The sequence below is a fragment of the Cydia strobilella genome, chromosome 10 (genome assembly GCF_947568885.1).
Source record: "Cydia strobilella chromosome 10, ilCydStro3.1, whole genome shotgun sequence".
Taxonomy (NCBI): domain Eukaryota; kingdom Metazoa; phylum Arthropoda; class Insecta; order Lepidoptera; family Tortricidae; genus Cydia; species Cydia strobilella.
In genome coordinates, this window is record NC_086050.1 from 10438690 (window position 1) to 10463681 (window position 24992).

Sequence of the window (24992 nt, forward strand, 5' to 3'; positions counted from 1 at the left end):
CATTTCATTTCATAAACGCCATAAATGTAATTTATGTGTTAAAAAAATCGAAATCAGCAATTATTTATTTTTAGGCAACAAAGGCCCATCATCAATAGACTAACAGCATACATTACAATGAATATAATCTTGATATTAACTACTAAAAATCGTTTTGGCGACACAAATCTTTTGCTGCGCCACCTGTTTTGGTGTAGGATTCGGTAGATTCCCACAGAACCGCCGAAATATCACACCACACCCTTAGGCCAGAAGAAGTCCGCGCTCGCGACAGAGTTAAGTAGGTATCGTAGAATACATAAAGATTAAGATGGCATTTTTTTATTTCGCGCGGGTCCTCCACTTTCGTCTTAAGGGATGACTTTTCAAAAACGCGAAAATTACTTTTCTTGTATTTTATAAAAATATGTTTTTAGGAAGTTTCAAGTTCTTAGCTTAAAATAAAACTTGACCCCCACACAAACTTTCATACCCTTTTTAACCCCTACTCTGCTTAAGTCCTAACTTTATATTTAAACAATAAGAAAATAATTTTATTAGCAGACACTTCTGCTCAGAACAAGAATTAACAAAGCTATTTATCTTTTCTAACTTTTAGACGCAATGTTAATTATCATTATCTTGAGAAACGTTTTCAAATTGTATAAGGTAAACAAAGTTAAGCCTTTTAAGGCTTTACAAGTGACATGCGGCCATAACCACATAACAACCGCGACGTGAAAGCTTTAAAGCGAGTTCAATTTAAACTTGAAAGCAACATTATATTCCAAAATTATTGCCTAAAACATACCTAATTGAGTTAGGATTTGTAACATGTGATATAAAAGTGACGTTATTATTAGTGCCGGAACGTCAACTTTACTATTAGGCAACCCAGAGATAATTCAATTTATTATGAGCATACCGCGGATTAATGGGTACGGGAATGTTTTACACTTGCCAAGAAAATAGGTAAAACAGTAAAAACAGACATGATTAAAAAAAATTAAACAGCTCTGATGCCAGTGAACTTACAAAAATTTCTACAACAAGTCAGGAATCTCAATTTGTGTAATAGTCATTTTGCATCGATAGGTGAAAATTTTGCTGATCAGATGTTGAAGAGGCTCAATACTACTCAGCAAAATCTCGCGTCATCTTGTACACAAAGTAAAATCCCCGCTCAATCCTTTTTTTTTCTTACCCCAACTGATCCCCATGAAGTAAGTTGTCTTATAAAAGACTTAAAAAATGAGAGTGCGCCTGGGCCAGATGGATATATACCTGCCCTGATAAAAGGTATCAGTAAATTAGTTTGTTCTCCCCTTGCACATATTTTCAATTTAAGTTTACGCTCAGGCTCATTCCCTGAGGCTTGGAAGAGGTCCGCGGTATCCCCTATTTTCAAATCTGGCCAGAAAAATAATCCCGACCACTACCGTCCGATATCCCTCCTCTGCATTTTTTCTAAATTGTTGGAAAAAGTGGTCAACAAACGCCTTACAAATTTCTTGGAAAAATATAACCTTCTATCTAACAGACAATTTGGGTTTAGACGGGTTAGGTCTACCGAAAATGCCGACACACTATTGTCGGACCTAATTGCAAAGCAGCTCGATCAGGGAAGTCTTCCCTGATCGAGCTGCTTCCCGGAAGACACTGTATTGGGGTCTTTCTTGATCTGGCTAAAGCCTTCGATACCGTCTCAGCGCCGATTCTTCTTAAAAAACTTGAACACATTGACATAAGAGGTTCGGCGTTGGGATGGTTCAAAAGCTACCTCACAAATCGCAGACAGCATATCAGAGTCAGCGATACAATAAGTAGCGGGTTGCCCATCAATTTCGGTGTCCCACAGGGAAGCATCCTTGGGTCAACGCTCTTTCTTATTTATATGAATGACATTCTCTCAATCCAGCTGCAGAACACAGAGTTTATATGTTACGCTGATGAAACTGTGGTCCTCTTCAGTGGGCGTTCGTGGGCTGAGGTAACTTCTATGGCAGAAATTGGTATGTCACGTGTAGCGGACTGGTTGGATAATAATTTATTCACCTTGAATACCAAAAAAACTATTTTTTTTACTTTTTATAAAACGCTTTCATCAGCACCTCTCTCTTGTAACACTTTGGCATTCTCTTCCAGTCACGGTTTATGCGACTCCATTGAACGTGCTGAGACGGTCAAGTATCTCGGAGTGATGATTGACCAAAAGCTGTCCTTTAGACAACACATTAAAACACTGTCTAGCAGGGTTAGAAAAGTCATTTACGTTATGAAGCTTATAAGGGGTGGGGCATCCCGAGATATTTTAAAGTTAGTATATTTTGCACTCTGCCAATCTATTATTCAGTACTGTATTGCGGCCTGGGGTGGCGCTGCCAAAACTGCAATGATAGAGGTTGAACGGGCGCAGCGAGCTGTACTGAAGGTAATGCTGAGGAAACCTTTCCGTTATCCCACCGACGAGTTGTACGGAAAAACATCATTTCTGAGAGTTCGTCAACTTATTGTAGTAAAAGCTGTTACTGAATCTCATCGAACTGCTGTAGTGACCACGTAAGACGACGACAAAAACGTCTTAATCACCTGACTGTCTGTTGTCCTCGAGTTAATACTGCTTTCGCCAAACGCTTTCCATTCTTCCTACACCCTACAGTCTACCTATACAATAGGGTTTCTAAATTATGTAACTTTGATGACTTCTCTTGCTCTATCTTAAAATCGAAAACTAAGAAATGGCTTCTTTCTCAGTCTTACAATCAGACAGAAGAAATTATTCATACTAGGTAGCGTATACACACACACACACACACCACGCCTAAAAAAATATTGATTCCACTTACGCATGTCTCTCCTGAATGCTTTATTTTGATTGTATTTTTTTTTGTTTGCATATATTTTCCTGCATGCACTTTTTTGTAGTTCAATTAATTTATATTTTATATCAAGTTAGCCGGAGAGAGTTAAGTTCTAAGTATGGACGCGCCGTCTCTGGTAAAGATAAATTTTAACTTAGTTATAACTGCAGTTATTTTTTTTTCGTTAAGTATACATACTTAGATAATACTAGCTTTGATATAGTTAAGAGCGTATAAGTAACGAAACTTTTATTGGTAGGTATACCTAGCCCGTTTCTTGGCAAAAACGGATGATTGAAAAATTTAACATCACCATCGTAAATTTTAAGAAAATAATAATATAATGTATTGTAACTCGTGAATACCTTATTTTTATGCTAATCAGAGACATTATAATTTATTGTTTCGCATATAAGAGCCTAATACAGCCTAATACAGCTTAGGTAAACTCTTAACTTCTAATGAAGACATAAATGGGAGAAGGCGAACATACTATGATCATTTGTTAAATGAAGAGTTCCCTAGCGAAGAGTTGCCAATATTATCACCTACAGAGGGCCCACTCGATTACATTCAGCCACAAGAAATAGCAAAGGCATTACTTAAGATGGAATTGCACAAAGCCCTTGGTCCTTATGAAGTGCCAGCGGACATCTGGAAATTGCTGCAAAAGACTGCCCTACCCTGGCTTACGGCACTTTTCAATAAAATTCTGTCTGAGGGTACAATACCAACCTCGTGGCGATCAAGCTTCCTCTGCCCCATATATAAGAATAAGGGTGATGTGGCAGAGTGTAACAACTACAGAGGGATCAAATTAACGTCGCATACGCTGAAACTGTGGGAACGAGTAGTAAGTGCCCGTCTGACGACGTTAACTAGCACGACACAAAACCAGTTCGGTTTCACAGCGGGTAGGTCAACAACAGAAGCCATCCAAACCATCCGCGTCTTAATGGAGAAATGTCGAATGAACAAGGAAAACCTGTACTTCGCGTTTATAGACCTAGAAAAGGCATTCGACAGGGTCCCAAGAAGGTTAGTTTGGCAAGCAATGCGAGCCCAGAATGTACCCGAGAACTACATATCCTTAGTCCGGGATATGTACGAAGGAGTTACGACGCAAATTAGAAGTCCCGCTGGCATCACAGGTCCATTCCAGGTGAAAGTAGGTGTCCATCAGGGTTCGGCATTGAGCCCCCTATTGTTCAACCTGATCATGGATTACATAACGAGACATCTCCAATCAGAAATCCCTTGGTGCATGTTGTATGCAGACGACATCGTATTGATCGCAAAGTCGGCATCGGAGCTACAACAAACTTTTAACAAGTGGTACACAGAACTCGAAAGGCACGGACTCCGAATTAGTCGCACAAAAACAGAATATATGGAATGCGATCTGGGTGGCACAGAAGAATTAAACTGCAAGATACAGATCGACAATGCAACGCTTCCAACCGTTACCCGCTTTAAATACTTAGGATCCATGCTAACATCTGATACTCGCATAGGAGAGGATGTAAATCACCGCGTAAACACAGCATGGCTGAAATGGCGCTCCCTCTCTGGAGTTCTATGTGACCCTAAAATGCCAATTAAAACCAAGGGCAAAGTATATAAAACGGCCGTGAGACCTGCCATGTTATACGGCGCGGAATGCTGAACAGCCCTTAGCAAGCACGAACAGCAACTGCACACGGCAGAAATGAAGATGCTGAGATGGGCTGGAGGAGTTACGCGCCTAGACAGGGTAAGGAATGAACATATCCGAGGTTCATTCAAAGTGGCTCCAGTAACAGAAAAACTCCGAGAAAGTAGGCTCCGCTGGTATGGACATGTTGTGCGCCGCGACGATACCTACTCTGTGAAGACTGTACTTAACATCAATACAGGGCCTAGAGGAAGAGGCAGACCACCAGCCACTTGGTGGTCAACCGTCGAAAAGGATTTGAAAGCCCAGAAGCTTGCACCAGTGACAACCCGGGATAGAATATCCTGGCGCCGATGCACAAGGAGGCCCGACCCCAGATGAACTGGGACAGAGGCAGGAAGAAGAAGAAGATATAAAAGAGCCTAATAACGGATCGTTTGAAGCTAATTGATAGGCTTCCTATAAAGAACTTTGTAAGAATACCACCGTTTCACGGGGTTAAATTGTAATAATGCCATATATACACAAAAAAACAGCCAAGTGCAAGTCGGAATCGCCCATTGAGGGTTCCGTACAAATTCAAATATTTTGTTACAAATTTACAGTTTTTAGATTTTCCCTGTATTTGTAGTGTAAGACCACTTGCAACATTTCATAGTTTTAGGTCAACAGGAAGTACCTTATAAATTTTGATTCCATTGAGAGTGTCGATACGTTTTATACGGCATTAACGGCCGTATCTTTTTAGGGTTCCGTACCCAAAGGGTAAAAACGGGACCCTATTACTAAGACGCCCGCTGTCCGTCTGCCCGTCTGTCTGTCCGTCGGTCCGTCTGTCACCAGGCTGTATCTCATGAACCGTGATAGCTAGACAGTTGAAATTTTCACAGATGGTGTATTTCTGTTGCCGCTATAACAACAAATACTAAAAACAGAATAGAATGAATATTTAAGGGGGGGCTCCCATACAACAAACGTAATTTTTTTGCCGTTTTTTGCGTAATGGTACGGAACCCTTCATGCGCGAGTCCGACTCGCACTTGGCCGGTTTTTTTTACGTTAACTTAGAAATTTGTTTTTTTCACAGCGTAAAGGGACTGTAGACTTGACTAATGGTTTCAACTCGATACCTCTACGCGTTCCCGAGATAAAGAGTTTTGACAGACAGACGGACCGACGGACAACAAAGTAATCCTATAAGGATTCCGTTTTTTCCTTTTGAGGTACGGAACCCTAAAAACGAACAAAATGTTACAAAAATGAGAGCCTTGCTATTTCACATTTTATAGAAATCATTTTTTTTTTATGAAATAGGAGGCAAACGAGCAGACGGATCACCTGATGGTAAGCGATTACCGCCGCCCATGGATTTATCGCCCATTATCCTTAAAGGAGCATTAGGTTTCTCATATTAAACATTACAAAAATACACAAAAGGAATAATTAATAAAACAAACAAACCAAAAATTATATACAGATAAATCATTAAGAACGCAAACAAAAATAAAATAAAAAATATACAAGAAAAGAAAAAAAATTAAGAAACAAACAAATCAGTATTATCATAGAATTCACAGACAAGACATACATATATAAATAAATTAATATTACTATAAATATAATGGTAATAACCAAAACTACGAAATTATATGATTGAAGCTCAATAAAACAAACTTAAAACATTTATCATCTTTATTTACAACGACTAATTTTATTTACATTAATCCGATCCGGATCCGTATCTCTATAATCTTCCCTGTACAAATTTTCATTATCTAACTATTCTGTGTACAATAAATCGTGAAAAGTAAGGTGTTGTGATTTTAATTGATAATAGACCATAATGCGCTTAAATTAAGGATTATATTGATGAGGCCTGTGAAGTGGACGATCGCGGAAGATCGGGGGACGCGTTCGTCGGACATGACGCTAGACGCGACGACGACGCGGCGACCGCTGGCCGCCTCGCGGTTGTCTTCCGCGGCAACGCTGCTGACTTCGGGTGGTACACATTTGGGAGGTTGTACTACCTGGAACAAGATTATTACAATAAATATACGGTCTTGTTTTATGGTTAAATATTCTTCGATTTATGGTTAAACAGCAGCTGTTGACCAGTAATGTCGAAATGGTCACTGGTAAAAAAAATAAAAGAATGATATTATATAACTAGTTATTTAACTATAGCTAGGTTACCTATATTCATAAATATAAGGAGATAATAAGGAGCACAAAATTACTACCATATTTATTTTATTTCTATACCTACAAAGGAATCTGTTATTTTTAATTAATTTTCGCATTCCATTCATTTTTGTCATACTCTTTGTTAAACATAAGCATGTCTCTTTCTCTATGTGTAGGTGTGCGGGAGCTCGTTAGCACGTGCTCATTTCTCGCTTGCCTAGACGCGACTAAAGGCAACTTGTACAATTTTTACAAGGTAAGCGCTTCAATTTTGGAATGCCTATAACCGTATAACCTATCTTGAGTTATAATATCATTAGAATAAAATGAATAAAAATATATAAACTAACTAACTAACTAGGTACCTTTTACCACGACTTCTGTATCAAATTGCTGGGTAAATTTTTGCGCTTATGATTGTAGTTAAACACACTCAAAAACGATTAAGTCCATGTTTTAGAAAATAAGGTAAAATAAGCTTTTCAAAAATATAATATTTTATTGCGCAGAAAACCTTTTTATTAATAAACTGAAATAAACTACTACTACTACTACTTTTTATTTATCTTATTTTTTAAAGGATTGGTAAAACAAACAAAGATTCAACAATACAAATGTTTTACAAAAGTCACTAATTATGCGAAATAAACGAAATTATATTATAATATGAACAACCCCTAAAGGTATTGGTACTAGATTTAAATTGTAAGCTGTCACAACTTTATCGAACAAACTTAACCAACAAATTTCGGGATCTCGAGAGTGTCATTAAATCAATAAACTCAATCGGAAACGCCAATAATCTAGATGCGAATATTAATTATTTACCGCAAAGTTTGTAGGTACCTCCTACGAAAACTTTCTCTGGTGGCGTACCTATAACGTTTAATCAAAAATCAGGTTCTTTACTGTTTTAGGAAAAAAGTTATGGAGGTGGAAATATAGTCTCGAAGGGGTTGGTATTTGACTTACGACTTTTTTCTTCAAAATTTGCCGGACACGTATTAACAAATGGGAAAAGATATTTTCCCCTCACTAGCTCGGAAAGTTGTCTTTTATCCTTTAAAACAAGCGGGGAAAAACGCATTTTATCCACTAGTGGGGAAAGTAATTTGACCTTGGATGGAGCATGTTTAAGTAGCTTGACAGATAACAAAACGTAAAACGCTCATAATAATGATTCGTTTGATATTAATTATCATTAAACAAATGGTTTGAGAATCTAATAAAAAATACCAAATTTAGCTTTATTTAATGATTTTATGTCATAAACCTTAAAGTTCCATAAGAAACGTTTGTTTTTTAATTATGATGTTAAATGTAATCCTGAACGCACAAGTTGAGTCGATGCAATTTCAAAACGCATCATTAATGACATTTCATACGTCAGAAATGTCAACATTGTCAACAAAATTTTTACTTAAAAACTTCTCACGTAAAAATACAGAATTTCCAGTTTTTTGTTATAATATCGTAAAAAATGAGTGATTTCAGTGATGAAGATGATCTAACGCCTGTGGATGTTGCACTTTCCTCGCTATAGTGAGGTGAAAAGTTTTGTGTTACACACGGGTGCAAATGTATTTTACTTCTCGTGTGTTGAAACACTTGCTACGCTCAGGATTCTATTTTAGAACCACTCGCTTCGCTCGTGGTTCAACTATAGGATCCTTTCGCTTGCTCGTGTTTCAATTCCACACTCGCGGGTAAAATACAACTTTGCACCCTTGTATAACAAATAACTATTTTTATAAAATATTTGAAATGTTCTCAACATATACCACTTGACAAATGGCAATGACACTGCCCCATAATAACTAAAGTTGATGAATTTAAAATCCATTTTCTAAGTATGTGTCGATAATATACAATTTTGTAAATAGTTCTGAAAATAAAATGGGAAAAGGGGGAAAGTGTTATTGAACCCCTCGCTAAGTGTGGCGAGAGGAAACTGTCCCAATTAACCGATGACCTAAACTAAACAGATAACTTGTTTACGCAATAGAAAATGCAGATAGCATACTAGTGGCTCTGTGAGCTGTAGACCTCGCGAGCATAGCTTAAGATGGATGTGTGATCACCATCGTTTCCAAAACTCGAACATTTTCTAAGGCGTGTTGATATTTACGTATGCAACAAAAATATGACGTCTAAATCGAAATATATTTACACTCAACAGTAGAGACTGTCACACTTCATCAAAATTGTGTAAATACTGCAAAATACAGCAATATTTTGCATTCACATACACATACGTACTTAAAGACAAATGTCAGTAAATTCGTAATGTTACAGTAAAGTAACCTAGAGGGCGCAGCGGATGGAAGGTTTTTTAGTGAGTAGAAATCTCACATATCCTCAGTGCCTCCTCCTGGCGCTGGGGAATCTTTCGAAGATTTTTCCTGGGCAACAAAAAAAAAAGGTTAGAACTGCGACCCTGACACAAACGAAATGCTACTATAAAAGTGGGTTAGGTTAGGTTAGAACTGCGACCCTTACAGAAACGAAATGCTACTAGAAAAAGCTGACGAAGTGGATTAATTAATTTAATGAAATAACGAGATGATAAATATTTGCACATTTTTATTAAAATGTGGTTTAAATTTTGATGGTATTTATTATTTTTGGGTTTACAATGATTAATTAGGAGTTATTTGCTTTAATAGGATAGCAAAAGTAAAAAAATTGGTTACAATATCACATTAAAATGGAGTTCTAATTTTGGTAATCATTAAGTATTTTTGGGTTTACAATGAATTGTTTGGAGTCATTTGCTTTAATAGGATAACAAGATTAAAAAATTTGGTTATAATTTCACATTAAAATGGAGTTCTAAGTTTGGTGATGATTTACTAATATATGATATGATATGATATTTTTTATTAATAATGATTATTTTGGTGTTATTTGTTCTAAGAGGATAAAAAAATGGTACAAATTTGGTAACCATTTCTCATTAAATAGGAGTTCTTATTTTGGTGATCTTTCATTATTTCTGGTGGTAAAAACGATTTTTTTGGTGTTAAATTTTACTAAATCTGGTGATCTGTTAAATACATGCCAAATAAAAATAACGTATAAAATTAATAATGCTTATAAAGTTTTCATGGAACTGTTTTAATATGATGGATAAACTGTTAACATTTAAGCATCTCCGTGAATAATAAAATTATAAATTCATTTTATGCCATAAATAACTATTTTTAACCGACTTCTATTTCATAGAAGGAGGAGGTTCTGTATTCGGTTGTGGCTATTTTTTTTTAACTAATACTTTGGTTTGTACCTATGATATGAAATGAATATTAAGATTATGGCACAAAAAGGGATTTTCATAGCGTAAATCTTCTGTTGGGCAAACTTTTGCCAGAGCAGATGGTCTCGTAGGAATCTGCTACCATGCATACAGGAATACATGCCTATAATAAAATGTGGAAGAACTTTGAAACCGGCAAGGAAGTCACGCCAGCAACTTTGTGAAAGTTGAACTGCTCGGAGCTTGCTTAATATTAATAGAAAGAGGAAAGCGATATTAAATGGCGAAAGAATTGTACGCAAAACGTGTTCGGTGAAGAGGGATAAAGACAGGTTTAACTGATAATAAACCAGTCAAGTGCGAGTCAGACTCGCGTTCCAAGGGTTCCGTACATTACACAATTTAAACAATGTATTTTTTATGTGAAATGTCTAAAAAACCCGTAGGGGTCGAATCAAAAACTAAGTAATTAAGTCCGACTCACGCTTGACTACACATTTCTAATAGGTTTTCCTGTGATCCATAGGTATTAACTATTTTGTGTATTTTTTTCAAAATTTTAGACCCAGTAGTTTCGGAGATAAAGGGGGGTGGAATGGTAATTTTTTGTATATTTTCTTGAATAACTTCTTAACTAAAAACTGTAATAGATGTCATATATTATAGAAAAAGTGACGAAGCCCTCCAGTGGTGAAGGCCGGATTCGAACCGGCGTCTTTAGCTATCGCGGCTAACGCCATGAACCCCTAGGCCACCCCGCCACGGCGGTGCCCGTCTGAATTTCTCGACTATAAGACTAGGCGTCTTTGACCAGCTCTAAGGGCAAGTACAAATCAAAATATTTAATAAAATAATTTGATTTGTTCCCAAACTTGTTAACTTCTAAACTGTTAATCCTAAAATTATAAAAAAAATATATTCGAGTTCTTTCATTTGATATGTAACACGATATAGTTAGAAAAACTTAATATTTTAATTTTTTCGTTTACCCCCCAAAAGTAACAAATGACGCAACAAAATCGAAATGTATTAAATGTCCTCCTTATTAAACTTTGTTAACGGAAAGCTTTGTATGGAAGTTTTTGTCCCATTTTGGGTTCCGTATGATTATTTTTTAACAAGACTGCAATAAAACTAAGGCATTTATTTACCAAAGAAAACCGGCCGTACGAGTCGGACTCACGTTCCAAGGGTTCCGCACATTACACAAATTAAACAATGTATTTTTTATGTGAAACGTGAGTGAAATGTCTTTATAAAAAACCCGTAGGGGTCGGATCAAAAGCTAAGTAATTAAGTCCGACTCACGCTTGACTGCACATTTCTAATAGGTTTTCCTGTAATCTATGGGTAAAGATCTATTTAGTGTATTTTTTTCAAAATTTTAGACCCAGTAGTTTCGGAGATAAAGGGGGGAATTGTCATTTTTTGCCTATTTTCTTGAATAACTCCTAAGCAGTTAATCCTAAAATTATTTAAAAAATATATTTGAGATCCTCACAATAAGCTCTTTCAACTGATATGTAACACAATATAATTTGAAAAACTATTTTTTTTATTTTCTCATTTACCCCCCAAAAGTGGCCCCAATTATTAAAATTATTTTTTTTACGTTACATGCCCGTCTTTGGGTCACAAACATACATGTGTACGAAATTTCAACTTAATTGGTCCAGTAGTTTCGGAGAAAATAGGCTGTGACAGACGGACAGACCGACAGATGCACGAGTCATCCTATAAGGGTTCCATTTTTCCTTTTGAGGTACGGAACCCTAAAAACGGTACTAAAGGCAATAGAAAAGACATGGTCAACTATAGGCCTATTTCTCTTTTAAGTACATTTTCAAAGTTGCTTGAAAAAATTGTTAATCAACAGCTGGTCAACTATTTGGAGAAAAATAGTATCATTTCTAATAACCAGTTTGGTTTCCGTAGAGGCAAATCTACCGAAGACGCCGTTACCCTTCTGACTAATAATACCGTTGCTAACTATCTGGACAAGGGTCTAAAAAGCATTGGGGTCTTCCTAGACTTAGCCAAAGCTTTTGTCTATTCCCATTTTGTTAACGAAGCTTGAAGGTTCGGGAATTAGGGGTCTTGGACTTGAGTGGTTTCGCAGCTACCTCACTAATAGAAGGCAGTGCGTAAAACTGGGTACAGCCACAAGCGACCAATTGGGGTTATCCTTTGGAGTTCCGCAGGGGAGCATTCTGGGTCCCTCATTGTTTTTAATATACTTGAACGATCTAGCCTCAATAGAAATGCAACACGCTGACATGATCAATTACGCTGACGACACAGTGATTATTTTTCACGGGTCGACTTGGGGCGAGGTCTTTCAAATAGCTCAACAGGGCCTGCTTCGAACCGCGAAATGGCTGAGCTGCAACCTCCTTAGCCTAAACTGTGCCAAAACGAACTACGTGTGTTTCTTTAAAACCAGCGCATCGAGTCCACCAAGTGACACTAGTTTAGTACTTCACACCTGCAATAATCCTACCGCCATTGCCCTTCGTCCCGATTGTACCAACTGCCACTCTATTTCACGCGTAGAAACCTTAAAATACTTAGGCGTAGTAATTGACGAAAAACTATGTTTCAAACAACATATTGCCGCTACGTCAAAAAAAGTTCGGAAGCTCATATACACGATGAAACTGCTGAGAGATGTAGCCGATAGTGAAACCTTAAAACTAGTGTATTTTGCCCTTTGTCAGTCGGTTCTAACATATTGTATCTTGGCGTGGGGGGGCTCAGCATCCTCATCATTGATAGATTTAGAGCGCGCGCAGCGCTCAGTACTTAATACAATGCTCAAAAAGTCACCACTTTTCTCAACGGACAGTCTTTTCAGGGAGGCCTGCTTACTTAGTGTTAGAAAACTCTTTTTGGTAAAAATTGTCACCAGGGCCCACCGAAAGGTCTCGCTCTCGGTTGGACCGGTTGAATCCAACAGGCTCAGAAATCGTTGTTTTAGGATGCCATTAATGCCCACAAAGACTAGTTTCTGTAGACGTTTCAGTTCCTACCTAAAACCGTTCCTTTACAACAAGTTCTGCAAGATAGTTGACCTCCAAAAAATGACTAAAAAGGAAGTAAAAATTGTCGTGACTAGAGCATGCTTGGACTGGAACTATCACGAGACTGAACGTTTCTTAAGAAACATTTATATTTGACACTCCCATCCTCTCCTCCTTCTTCTCCCATCCTCCCTCTCTCTTTCACACCCTTATATACAAACACACCCACACACACGCTCTCTCACACATACTCACTCACCGACTTTAATTTGTAAATTTATTAGTCGTTTTTAGCTGTAAGTTTCCTCTTATTTTAATTAATCTCTTCTTAAATTAACTTTTCCTTTTCCTTTTATAGTAGTATAGTTTTGAAGTTTAATTATTCAAATTTAAATAAAATAGGTGTTATAAAATGTTATATATGTTTCTTTAATGTCAACTGCATTCTAGGACCCCAAGTCACAGGCATAGCCTAGTTTGGGATCCACTGTATCCATGTGTCTGAAAATTGTTTTCTATTGTCAATAAAAATTATTCTTATTCTTATGGTTGCAAAAAGTAGAAACGCTCGATCGAAGTGCGGAAACGTGACGCTTAAATCGCTAACTTCTACAACTCAAAATGAGTAAATAGTAAATAGGTACTACAATTACCTGTGGTTGAGTAAAGTTAATCTTTTCCTGACATCTCCGCGAGTGGTGCGCGAGGCACGCCGCGTACGCGATCGCGTGGGGGATGTAGCTCTGCTCCACCACGCCCGCGAATAAAACCGTCGCCATGGGTCCTGCAGACAAGCACACATCATATAGAAATACTAGCATTCTATGACCGGTACGTTCATACCGTTCTTTGGTAAGTACTAAGTACCTAAAACCCAGCGCAGCGCCGTTAATTTTTTTTCTACATACCTATAAATCATATTAACGAAATGTAATATGCTGATTGACTACAAAAGAATATAAAAAAAAAAATAGGTCATAATTACCCAAATTGACTAAGTCCCACAGTAAGCTCAATACCTAAGGCTTGTGTTGTGGGTATTTAGACAACGATATATACATATAATATAAATACATATAAAACACCCATGACGGGGACAAACGTCCGTGCTCATCACACAAATAGATACCCTTACCAGGATTTGAATCCGGGACCATCGACTTCTTAGGCAGGGTCACTACTAGGGAATGCAAACCTGTTTTTATTTGTATGAAATTTCGATTAATAACCGGTTATTAACCGTTTTCATTTCAAACAAATAAAAACCGGTTTGCATTTCCTTGTCACTACCGACTAGGCCAGGCAGGTCTTTTGTAACTAAGTATTCGTAGTAAATGTAATTTTATTTAGGTAGTGATAATGTCGAGATGTTTGCAATCTATGATATTTATCTTTAGATTTAAATGATAAGCCACTTTTTTATTGTTGGTAGGGTTGAAAATAGCAACGGTATCCTGTAGGTTCATCTTACATAAACCACAAGCTTTTACTCGCCAGCGGGCATTTACGCGACCCTCGATATTTTTGCCGCTAAGTACGTACAAATCTTCGTTAATAGTTATGAAAGAGCAATATTATCACATAAAGGAAGCCATTTACAAAACTCCAATCTAAGTAACTTACATAAACCAAATTGATTAAATTAAATATGTAAATGTAGGCCGGTAAAATAAAATTTCTGAGCCTGCTCGTAAAATTTTATTTACCTACTCATTACTAAAACCGCAAACTTTTAATGGGCCTTGCGTGTACCCTAGACCTTCTCGTACAGAACAGGATATTGCCATTATAAAGCTTGATCGCGTTCAAGCTTGCATTTGTTTATATTACATAAGAATAAGTAAGTTATAATATAACCGATGAGTATCTTAAAGCCTAAATGAAATATTGGAAAAGGGTGCAAATTCTTACCCCCGGAGTTACACACAATGTTTTTCATCACACTTTGCGAAGAAAAAATGAAAATTTAAGCGACATATTTTTTAAATACGGTGTCATTTCAAACATTCGTCCGCCATATTGTCATTTTTAAACTGCTATTAAATTAAGGGTTCTTTTTAGGGTTCCGTAGTTTAAAAACTAGTGATGTTCGGGATTAGGTTGCCAAAACAGACTCCGGGCTCGTTTAGGATGCTACTAAGGAAACCCAAGATGAGTAGTAGGGTACTAGGGTATCATTTCAGTATAAACAAAACAAAAATACGGATCTAAATGTTCATCTTTACTTTATCTTGTTACTTCCGGGGACATGTCATTGTATGTCATGACTTCTGGATGAGATTAGCTCAGGACCGGGACAAGTGGCGTACTGGAAGAGAGGCCTATGCTCAGCAGTGGGCGATAAAGGGCTGATATGATGATGATGATGATGATGTCATTGTATCCAATCGTAATTTTAACAACGTTTCATAAAAAACCTTTATAATTACGTAGGTAAATAAATCTCGTAGGTAATAAAATTATCCGTGGCCTCGCTGAACTTGATAACACGTGTAAATAAAAAATGGAATTTCTATTTATTTACCTTATTCCAGAAATAGAGATCATTTTAATTTCCTGCCTCAGTATTATTTATTAACTTTAATTTTCACAAAGACATTAAGCCAGCGGTTCCCAACTTGGGGGTAATTATCCCCGTGGGGGTAAAACTGGCATTTTACGGGTACTGGGAGGGGGAGGGGGGTTTAGGGTCCCTTTTTATAGTTTTTCGTAAATAACTCTTAAACGGTGGCCCGTAGCAAAAAAATGTCTTGTACGTAAATAATCCACGTATATAAAATTTGCAATTTAACCACCTTATACCGCGGTATTATATTTCAAATTCTACGAGATTACACTAAAAAATAAACATGGTTGAAATCGGTTTATATGATAAATAGAATAATTATCCCTGAAAAAGAAACAAACATACGGGCCGCGCAAATTAGTTAGCCGATAGATGGCGGTGTACACAATTATGCTTACGAGAATATACTTCTGATCAAAAGTATTTCGTGTTTATAGTTACATTAAACAGGTAATTGAAAGTTTGTACGGAACCCTCGGTGCGCTAGTTGAACGAACTCGCACATGACCGTTTTTAGGGTTCCGAACCTGAAAAAGAAAGAAACGGAACCCTTATAGGATTACTAGTGCGTCTGTCCGTCTGTCCGTCTGTCATAGCCTATTTTCTCCGAAACTACTGGACCAATTTAATTGAAATTTATTACACATATGTAAGTTTGTGACCCAAAGACGGACATGTAACGTAAATAAATGAAAAACATGGGGGCAAACACTTTTAAGGGTTAAATGAGAAAATTAAGAACTTTAGTTTATCCAAACTATATTGTGTTACATATCAAATGAAAGAGCTCATTGTGAGAATCTCTAATATATTTGTTTATAATTTTAGGATAAACAATATAGAAGTTATTTAAGGAAATAGGCAAACAATGACCATTCACCCCTCCCCCTTTTTTCTCCGAAACTACTGAGTCTAAAATTTTGAAAAAAAAAATACGCTAAATAGTTCTTTACCTACAGATGACAGGAAAATCTATTAGAAATGTACAGTAAAGCGTGAGTCGGACTTAATTACCTAGTTTTTGATCCGACCCCTAAGGGTTTTTTTTTAAAGACATTTCACACACGTTTCACATAAAAAAATACATTGTTAAAAAATGTGTAATGTACGGAACCCTTGGAAGCTTGGAACGCGAGTGCGACTCGCACTTGGCCAATTTTTTTATTTTATTTAATTAGCTAAAATATTTATAACATACCATGTTATGTCGTAATGCAGTAGTCGGGATTTTTCGTTGTTTTGTCAAATGTCTCGAATTTAAATGCTGGCAAAAATAACACCGATGTATATAAAAAAAGTCTTGAAGTATCCGTTTTGGATAGCTTTGATAGAATAGCCAGGAACTGCTCTGCTTTTTGGTGAGATATCTTGGAATTTGTCTGTGATGATCGTGGAATGTGAATAATTCTGTCTGGTTGTAGCGTGAAGTAATTATTTTAGTTGCCCCAGACAACCTGTATAGGGTTACAAAAATAAGGCAAACTATTATATCTTACGTAGGTACCTAAGGCATAAACAGGCACGTCTTCTCCTCCATGGGTGGCCCATTGTCGCGGCGCAGCGGCAGCGTGCACAGAATCGGGTGACGTGACGGTGCTATTGGCCGGAATGGCCCGAGGTTCCGCGTGGCCCGGCCCCGTGCCATACAGCAACGTTGTGTAGCGTAGGCCGTCGATATCGGATACCATCGTATCCGCACCTGTGCCCAATAATATTATGTCATACATAGCGGTCAAACAATAGTTATTTGCTTAACAAGGGGGCAAAGATGTTGTTTAACCTGTAGCGTCTGCCAACGTTGTGTTATTTATACAAGATACGGAGTTCCAAATGTCAGTTTATTTGGACTTTAAGTACATTGGACTAAGGTCATAATTTTATGTGACGTCATATATGACGTCACATAAATTTAACATGGCGCCATAGCCAACAACCAGCGGACAATCAAGACTATTCAAGCCACACCTCACTGAAGTTATAAAGGAACGGATGAACATACATACATACAAGTCAAAATCGTAAACCCTGTTTTGCTTTGCCGTAGTCAGGTACAAAAGATGTTAGAAATTTTGCTATTAATGGTAAATGCCTTGTTTTTTTTTGAGAAAACAAAAATTACAAATCCTTCCAAATCATGAAAAACTTCCTCGTTTAATTTTTAGGTTTTAATCCTTGTTTAACCTCTTCAGCTTTTCCTTCAGTCAAAACGTAAAAAAAAGTTTGAAATTAATGCACTGGTAAAAAAGTCTTCCAGTAAATTGATTTGGAACATCATAATTTTTCACTGTTTCCTTCGGCGTGCTTTCCGCTCTGTCACTGTCACTGTAATTGATACAGTTTCATTTTAACGTTTTAACCCTAAATAACATTATTCTCAATTAGCTATTAATTGAGTACTTTATTGTAAGTGTTTTTGTAAGAAAGGGATAAAACATAAATTAACTAATAGAGGCTTCTAAAGTTTAATGAATTAAGGGGGTTCGGGTTCTGTTTTTTTTTACTATAAAGTACTGCCATAGAGTAACTTATACTAGAGCGGTACTGTCATAGTAAATTTTGTAACCCCAGTAAATTCACTGCCATCTGTCGACACACTTTAAAACTAAAAATGAAGATTTATAAAAATGCGATAAAATGTATTTAAATATGGATAAATGATTTTTTTTATTTGCATTAATTATTTTTATGATTTTGACCCATGTTCTTTCACCGATATGCGTTAAAATTGTTAAATAACAAACGAAACCGTCAACGCCATCTATACGACAGTTGGCCAAAGCTAGTAGCGCCCTCTGAACGAGAATCAAATTTTCTTGATTTTCGAGGCACGTTTTTTCCTTAGACTGTATCTATCTATTACGGAGTTATATCTATCTTTGGTACTGCCCATGGAAAATAGTATGGAACCGTCATTTGTTTCTTGCTTAGAAAATGTGTGGCGTAATAAATAGTTAAAAAACCAGACTACAGTACTTCTAATTTCAGCTTACTATTAAAGTTAGACCAAGCTCTAACAGATGCTTCATTTGTAATTAAAATTTAAACTATTCTTGTATTCTCAAAGTTGAATTTAACTCGTTTCTACTAAATTTTGGTGAAACGAAAAGTCTCGAGAGATGAGCCTTATCCGACTGATGTTTATTTAATTTGACGTAATCAAAACTGGCACCGAAGGGATCCAAAATATTGTACGGACAGTTTGTATTTATTTCGTAACTCATTCGGCGGTTTCAGACACCAAAACATTGTAGGTATCCTGTCTTCTTTTTCTGTAAACCGTAATAAATTAAATGACAATTTCCTACTGTTTGAAGGCCTAATTTCAATTGTCGATTGCGCATTTGTCACCTTTATTGCTTGAAATTAAGATTGAAAGTGGCGTCTATTGGTACACGGTGTCCCACAATGGTACATTTACGATACGCAATTCTGCCGTTCAATCCCTAAACTGCAGTAACCGCAAATACGAGATAAACACAAAAAAAAAAACAATTTAAAGTGGTTTATTTTATAAATGAAGTAATTAAGTATTCGAAACTAAAAGTATTCCAAACTAAATGCAATAAGATCAAAAACGCATACTTCAGTCTTTCTGGAAATAAATATTAGGCTTTTTCCGAATTCTGCCTTTGTGCAGTACTGCGCTCCCATGCAGACGTAAAAAAATAACAAATACTATACTTAAAGCGCAGTAAAAAGTCCAATTACTGCACGCGTTTTATATAATATGTAAAACGTTTACGTAATATGTAAAACGTATGACATATACTCACAAATAAAAACACTTTGAACTTTGAACTTTGAACGTTCGTCGTCTCAGAAAAATTGGGAATAGCGATTACGAAATCACAGCAACTGTCGGTTTTCAGCTACAAAACTGTTGTGGAAGACCAATCTGGATTAGAAATTTATTACGCGAGAATAAGGTATAGAATAAGGTATACAATGATTTTTGATTTGATACGGTTTTTATGGGTGGTGGGCTGGTGGGTCTCTTCTCCAATAAAGTATAATTGAGAATTTGGATTCATAATTAATTTATAATGACTCTGTTCCATTTCTCGTCATGATCAAATGTAAGCTTTAAAAAAGTTTTTAACTTTAGAACGTTAGAATTGCAAAGTTTACCCGGCATTATCTGCCTACACCCGGAACATGACACAGCAATATTGATTTGCAGTTTCGCTGTTGGTACTAGGTACTTACTGCATTAACGGTGCGAGTAATTAAACAACAAGCTTACCCAAAACGGGATGGCCGCGAGGTGTGGCCTGGCCACCAAAGGTCATCACGTGTCCGTGATCTGCCGTGACCACGATGAGAGTCTCAGCTGGGTTGACTCGCTCCAATGCTGCCAACAACGCTGTCTCCAACTCCAACGTCTCGTCCAATGCTCTGTATGGATTGTTGTAATGGTGTGCGTGATCTATCCGCCCACCTAGTAAAGGAAATATAGAAAACGATTACACCGGAGGCCCGAACATGCACCAGTATTTAAACAGTTATGTATGAAATTAAAAATCACATCAGTTTTAAGTATATCGCATTCTACTCGCCATGTTTACCCGCATTTTCCGCTGCCCACTCCGAAACCAAGTTTTAATAATTTCCTTTACGGCTAGAAATATTAATCAGATCGTCAGAACAAGGCTCAAATCAAAGCATCTTCTTGAGATAAAATTCTACTTAGCACAAAATAAAACTGCTTTCGGAGAAACAATGTTCTTATTTATGTAACTAGGTAGGTAATAGCGGACGTAGAATTTTAAACGTAACTTTTGGAAATACATCTTTGAAATTTCTACTGCAGAGAATGTGAACTCACTAAACTTCATTGAGTTTTTCTCATTATTGTAGTTCCAATAATTGTTAGGTACCCATTGGTCGAAATTGTAGCTATATCTATAGTTCTTACGCTAGCGATCACGAACAATCTGAGGTAGAAAACTAAGTATATTATAATATATTCTTACCTAACACATGACATATAGCTACATTTCAATCTCGCGAAGTTGAAGAGCAGTTTTGCGGGAAACATTTCCCGTTAATGTTTTTAAAGTGATCAAAAAGTTGCTAACGAATAACGAACGATATTATTTGCTGCCTTGTTAAAATTATTTCTACACACGCTGTACATGATGGATATTTCGGAACAACAGAACTCGTATGTTGTCATTTATCACCATAAATAAAACATTTTGACAAATATGAAGTGAGAGAGTGGCTGATAAATGAGTGATAATGATTAATGCTTAGGTATCCACAGAAAAAATTAAACATGAAAGTCATATGTTGGCTGAGTGAATTTCACTTTTTATTAATTATATCTTTGCGTACTTATATTTTATATGTAACATATTCTGGGAAACCAAGATTTGCTCGGAAAACATATAAAAACTCAAAAATGCGCGTTTTCCCAGAGATAAGACTAGCTAGATCGATTTTTCGCCCCCGAAAACCAAATTTTATCGAAATGGTTAGAGCCGTTTCCGAGATCGCCGAAATAAAGAGTGAAATTTTAACCACCGTTAATACTCTACGTAGTGAGTTTATAGGTCATACTTAATAACTTTCATTATGGGACCAATGCTGAAATCGCGAAAAAAAAAATTTGCCTGTTTCATACATTCCGGCTGATGTGATGCCGCTGATTTCTATGGGACAGCCAAAAATGTTTTCACGATTTCGGCATTGGTCCCATAATAAAAGTTGCTCGGTATGAACTATAAAGTCACTACGCAGAGTATGAACGGTGGTTAATAAAATTTCATCCTGTATATACATATATTATATAAATAATAAAAGAATTCCTCATTTAAATTACGTAAGATAATTAAATTAGTTAAGAAATGAAAAAAGGAATGAAATGAAATGCGTTAATGAATGAAAGAATGTTACAAGTTACATTATGTCAACGTCAGTTTTGTCGCCTATGATTATTTACAAATTACAAGTGGACTTATTATGTTATACAAGTAGAGAGCAGCACACAATCATGGAAAACAAGCGGAGCCGCAATGCGTGAACTATTGTAATGTTAAAAACCGTGTTAACAATTAACATTTCTCTCGCATACAACCGAGCGGACTGCTGCTGAAGAATGCTTTGAGCGATTAAATATGTTGCGCTATTTTCCTGCACAGTCAATCAATTCAAAATTTCTGCTTTGTTATCTATAATTCGCCATAGAGAATGAGCACTCTCTGTCGTTTGCCACTATTTGTTCCCTAGACACTTTTATGTCACGTAACAACTCTTTTTTAGTAGCAATTTCCTACTTCTACCGCAGTTTCCCTTAAAATTGTAATAAATAATAAACTTGACGCTCTCCATTTATCCCACTTTATCCCACATGCATGTATATTTTTATACAATCTGAAAGCTAAGCAAAAATACCCCGTACACGGGCTATCAATATTTTGTAGAATGAATACAACATTAAAAAGAAAAATAATAGAAAATAAGTTTTGTTTGTTACTAACATTTCTATGGACTATTTATGTCTGATACAAATAAATTGAATTGAATTGAATTAAAACAAAATTTAAGTTTTTAGCAGACCAAGACGTCTAGAATATTAAGTAGGTATATATATATTTATGTTGAGCTTTGAGGCAAAGATCTTAATTTTTTACGTATTTTACTTACACTTTTACAACTTCTATATTCCAATTAGAATGATTGAACTAACTTTCAATTAAATAACACGAATATATAGAAGGAAAGATAATATCGGTTCTTATTCCTAAAATGTAGTAGACATATCGAATTTAATTGGGTTATCCTCTATTATGTATTAAGTGTGAAAAATTATTTTAAAAGTAGATTTAACACTAATCCTTTCAATATTTCCAATAACGTACCCTCAATAAGCAAGAAGAATCCCTTGTCGTTCTTCAGCAATATAGAGAGGGCCGCGCGGGTCATATCGGAGAGGGATGGGTCGTCAGCCTTCACTGCGGACCCATCGGCCGAGCCCTCCTCGGCGTCCGTCACAGCGCCTCGTTCCGCGTTAAATTCCATGTGAGAATATTCAAATAAACCTGTAAAGAATGTAGCTTTAATGAAGAACAGGGAAAATTAGGAGGAAAATTTTCGGAGGGAAAATGTGCGCTATAAGTAATTTGTTTCACTAAAACGCGTTCATATATAGTAAAACCCGCGAGTGTGGTAAGCGAGCTTAAGACGTAATTTAGACGGAAATGAGCAGACATTGGATTTTAGAGAGTAAAATTCAATGACAGGCAGGGAGTTCCTATATCGATGTTTATGTGAAATAGAATCGATCTGCATAAAAATATTGACAAAATTAACCATTTTGTCACTGGCTGTAATTTTTTTCAAAATCTGTATAACTAAATGGCAATAATTGTAAATTTAATTTAAGACCATTTTGGCGTAGCAGCATGAATCTGGTAGCTGCCCTCAGTGCTCCATTTAAAAAATTAACTCTGTCTATACCTAAACTATAATTATCGAAAAGCCGAAAAAGACATACAAGACTGATGTTTTCACGTAAATTTAGGTTACACTTCTATGTAGGTTATAATGTAAGACTACGCTCGACATGCTCCCTTCATGTAAGTTTTTGAAAATATAAATATTTGGGGACAATCTTACATAAGATCGACCTAGCTCCAAGCTAAGCAAAGCTTGTACTGTGGGCACTAGGCGACGATATGCATACGTATACATATATATATATAGAAAACACCCATGACTCAGGAACAAATATCTGTATTTATCGCCAGGCCGAAATGGAACGACGTTTTTAGTTTATTTTAGTACCACACGCAACCATCGTCCGCGCTTGTTTTATGTCAGTCTCAACTAACGAACAATGGAGTTTTTGACAACGTTGGGAAATTTATCACCAAAAAAACGAAACCATCCCATCCTATATAGTATGACGTTATCAAGATTGCACAAAGTTTTCATGTTATCGTTTCAAACACTATTCAAAGTTCAAACTGCCAGTTCCGTACTTATGAAAAGAGTTTAAAAACGGGAACCCCGAATTTAGAATATTTGAATAAATAAGGGACTTTTTTTATCTCTCTGCTGCGTTTCTTTTCCGAACTAATTGTTAGTTTCTGTAGAGAATGACTTAAGGCATTATGTCCGCCATTTATACTTTCTTGATATTTTATAAATCGCTTGAAGCGCCATCAGCGTTAAGCTTTGCGCCTTTACCCTCATTTATTATCATCGCCCAATATCGAAAAGTAGTAGAAATGCATTGCATGTAAATTCTAATTAAGTAGGCAGCATACAATTAAGTAAAACTTATCATTAATTTAACACGAAGATAACTTACATAGAACGGTTAAGTTGCTAATGAGGAGTTTGCGAGTCTGCTAATTCTGGTTTGGTCTGCTACTGTGTAAGTACCTACATTATCATACAAATATTTTACCGATGCGGTGACAGCGGTCAGCGTTTTAGAAATAGGGTTTCTTTACTATTTCAATAAAGGTCCGTCGTGTACCGTAGCTTTCAAGTAATGTAAATAAATACAGTTTAACAGGGTTTTACGGTAGTTCAAAGGGTTTTCCCATTGGCATTGACCCATTGGTCATGCACATTTTATTGTATGGGTAATGCGTTCGCGTCTTACCTGTAGACATGGAAAAGTTAAGAAAATCAAAGAAAGCTAGTATCTACATTATTATGTAAACTGCTACACCCTAGTAGGGTCCATGTTTGTTCAGGGTCCATGTGTCCACAAACATGGACCCTACTAGGGTGTAGCAGTTTACATTATAATTATTCTTACCCAGTAGGTTGTGGTGAATAATTGAACCAAACTCAAAACTAGTCGATGATTGTTACAACTTACAAGGAAGGGTACCCAACTGTCCGTCTTCGATTTAATTTATTTTTATATATGCTATAGAGTAGTCTTAACTAACAGACGCGTTTTCTTTATCTGCCCAAACTCAACCTACTGGGAGAAATTAGCCTCCAATGTACTGAAAAGTGACCAAACCCAACCCTCTAACTTCTGTAAAGAGTTTTGTTCAAGCAAATTGCTAGTTAATTGCTGGTTTGATTATATGTTGGAAAACATAAAACAATAATGGACACGTGTTTTGTTATTTTGGCTCAAACTCATATTTTACAAATCGTTTCACTTTATACTCTTTTATTCACTACCGTGTTGCTCACACGTTGCTGCGCGCCTGCAGCTCCGCGTACCCTTCCTTGTAGACCCCGCGATGAGCTTCAAGCTTGATTAGACTTTTAACATCTTTGTAAAATACCATGGTTGCATTGAATAAATGATATGATGATATGGCTGCCTCTTCTGGAATGTTAGCATAAAAATGACAGGTCTGTGTCTGGAATGCCGATCTGCACACCCGTTCCATCTGACAGAAGCGTGCCACGAATAAAGGTGACTTATAGTTTTAAACTAACACGGGACTTAATCGCGTACAAACTTGCGTTTACTTAAGGCCTGACGTTT

At 36.5% G+C, this 24992-nt stretch overlaps 1 protein-coding gene across 1 annotated transcript in view; it reads right to left on the reverse strand.

The window, feature by feature from the left end:
• Nucleotides 1-6172: 6172 nt before the first annotated feature.
• The window catches only part of LOC134744726 (alkaline phosphatase-like), a 40536-nt gene continuing 21716 nt past the window's right edge, over nt 6173-24992 (reverse strand). Inside the window, exons 7-11 of the mRNA XM_063678646.1 lie at nt 22387-22566; nt 19767-19961; nt 17028-17222; nt 13605-13741; nt 6173-6524 (exon numbers count right to left, since the gene is read on the reverse strand). Of these exons, the coding sequence (XP_063534716.1) occupies nt 6318-6524; nt 13605-13741; nt 17028-17222; nt 19767-19961; nt 22387-22566 (914 nt within the window). The 3' untranslated portion in view covers nt 6173-6317. The remainder of the gene's footprint in view (nt 6525-13604; nt 13742-17027; nt 17223-19766; nt 19962-22386; nt 22567-24992) is intronic.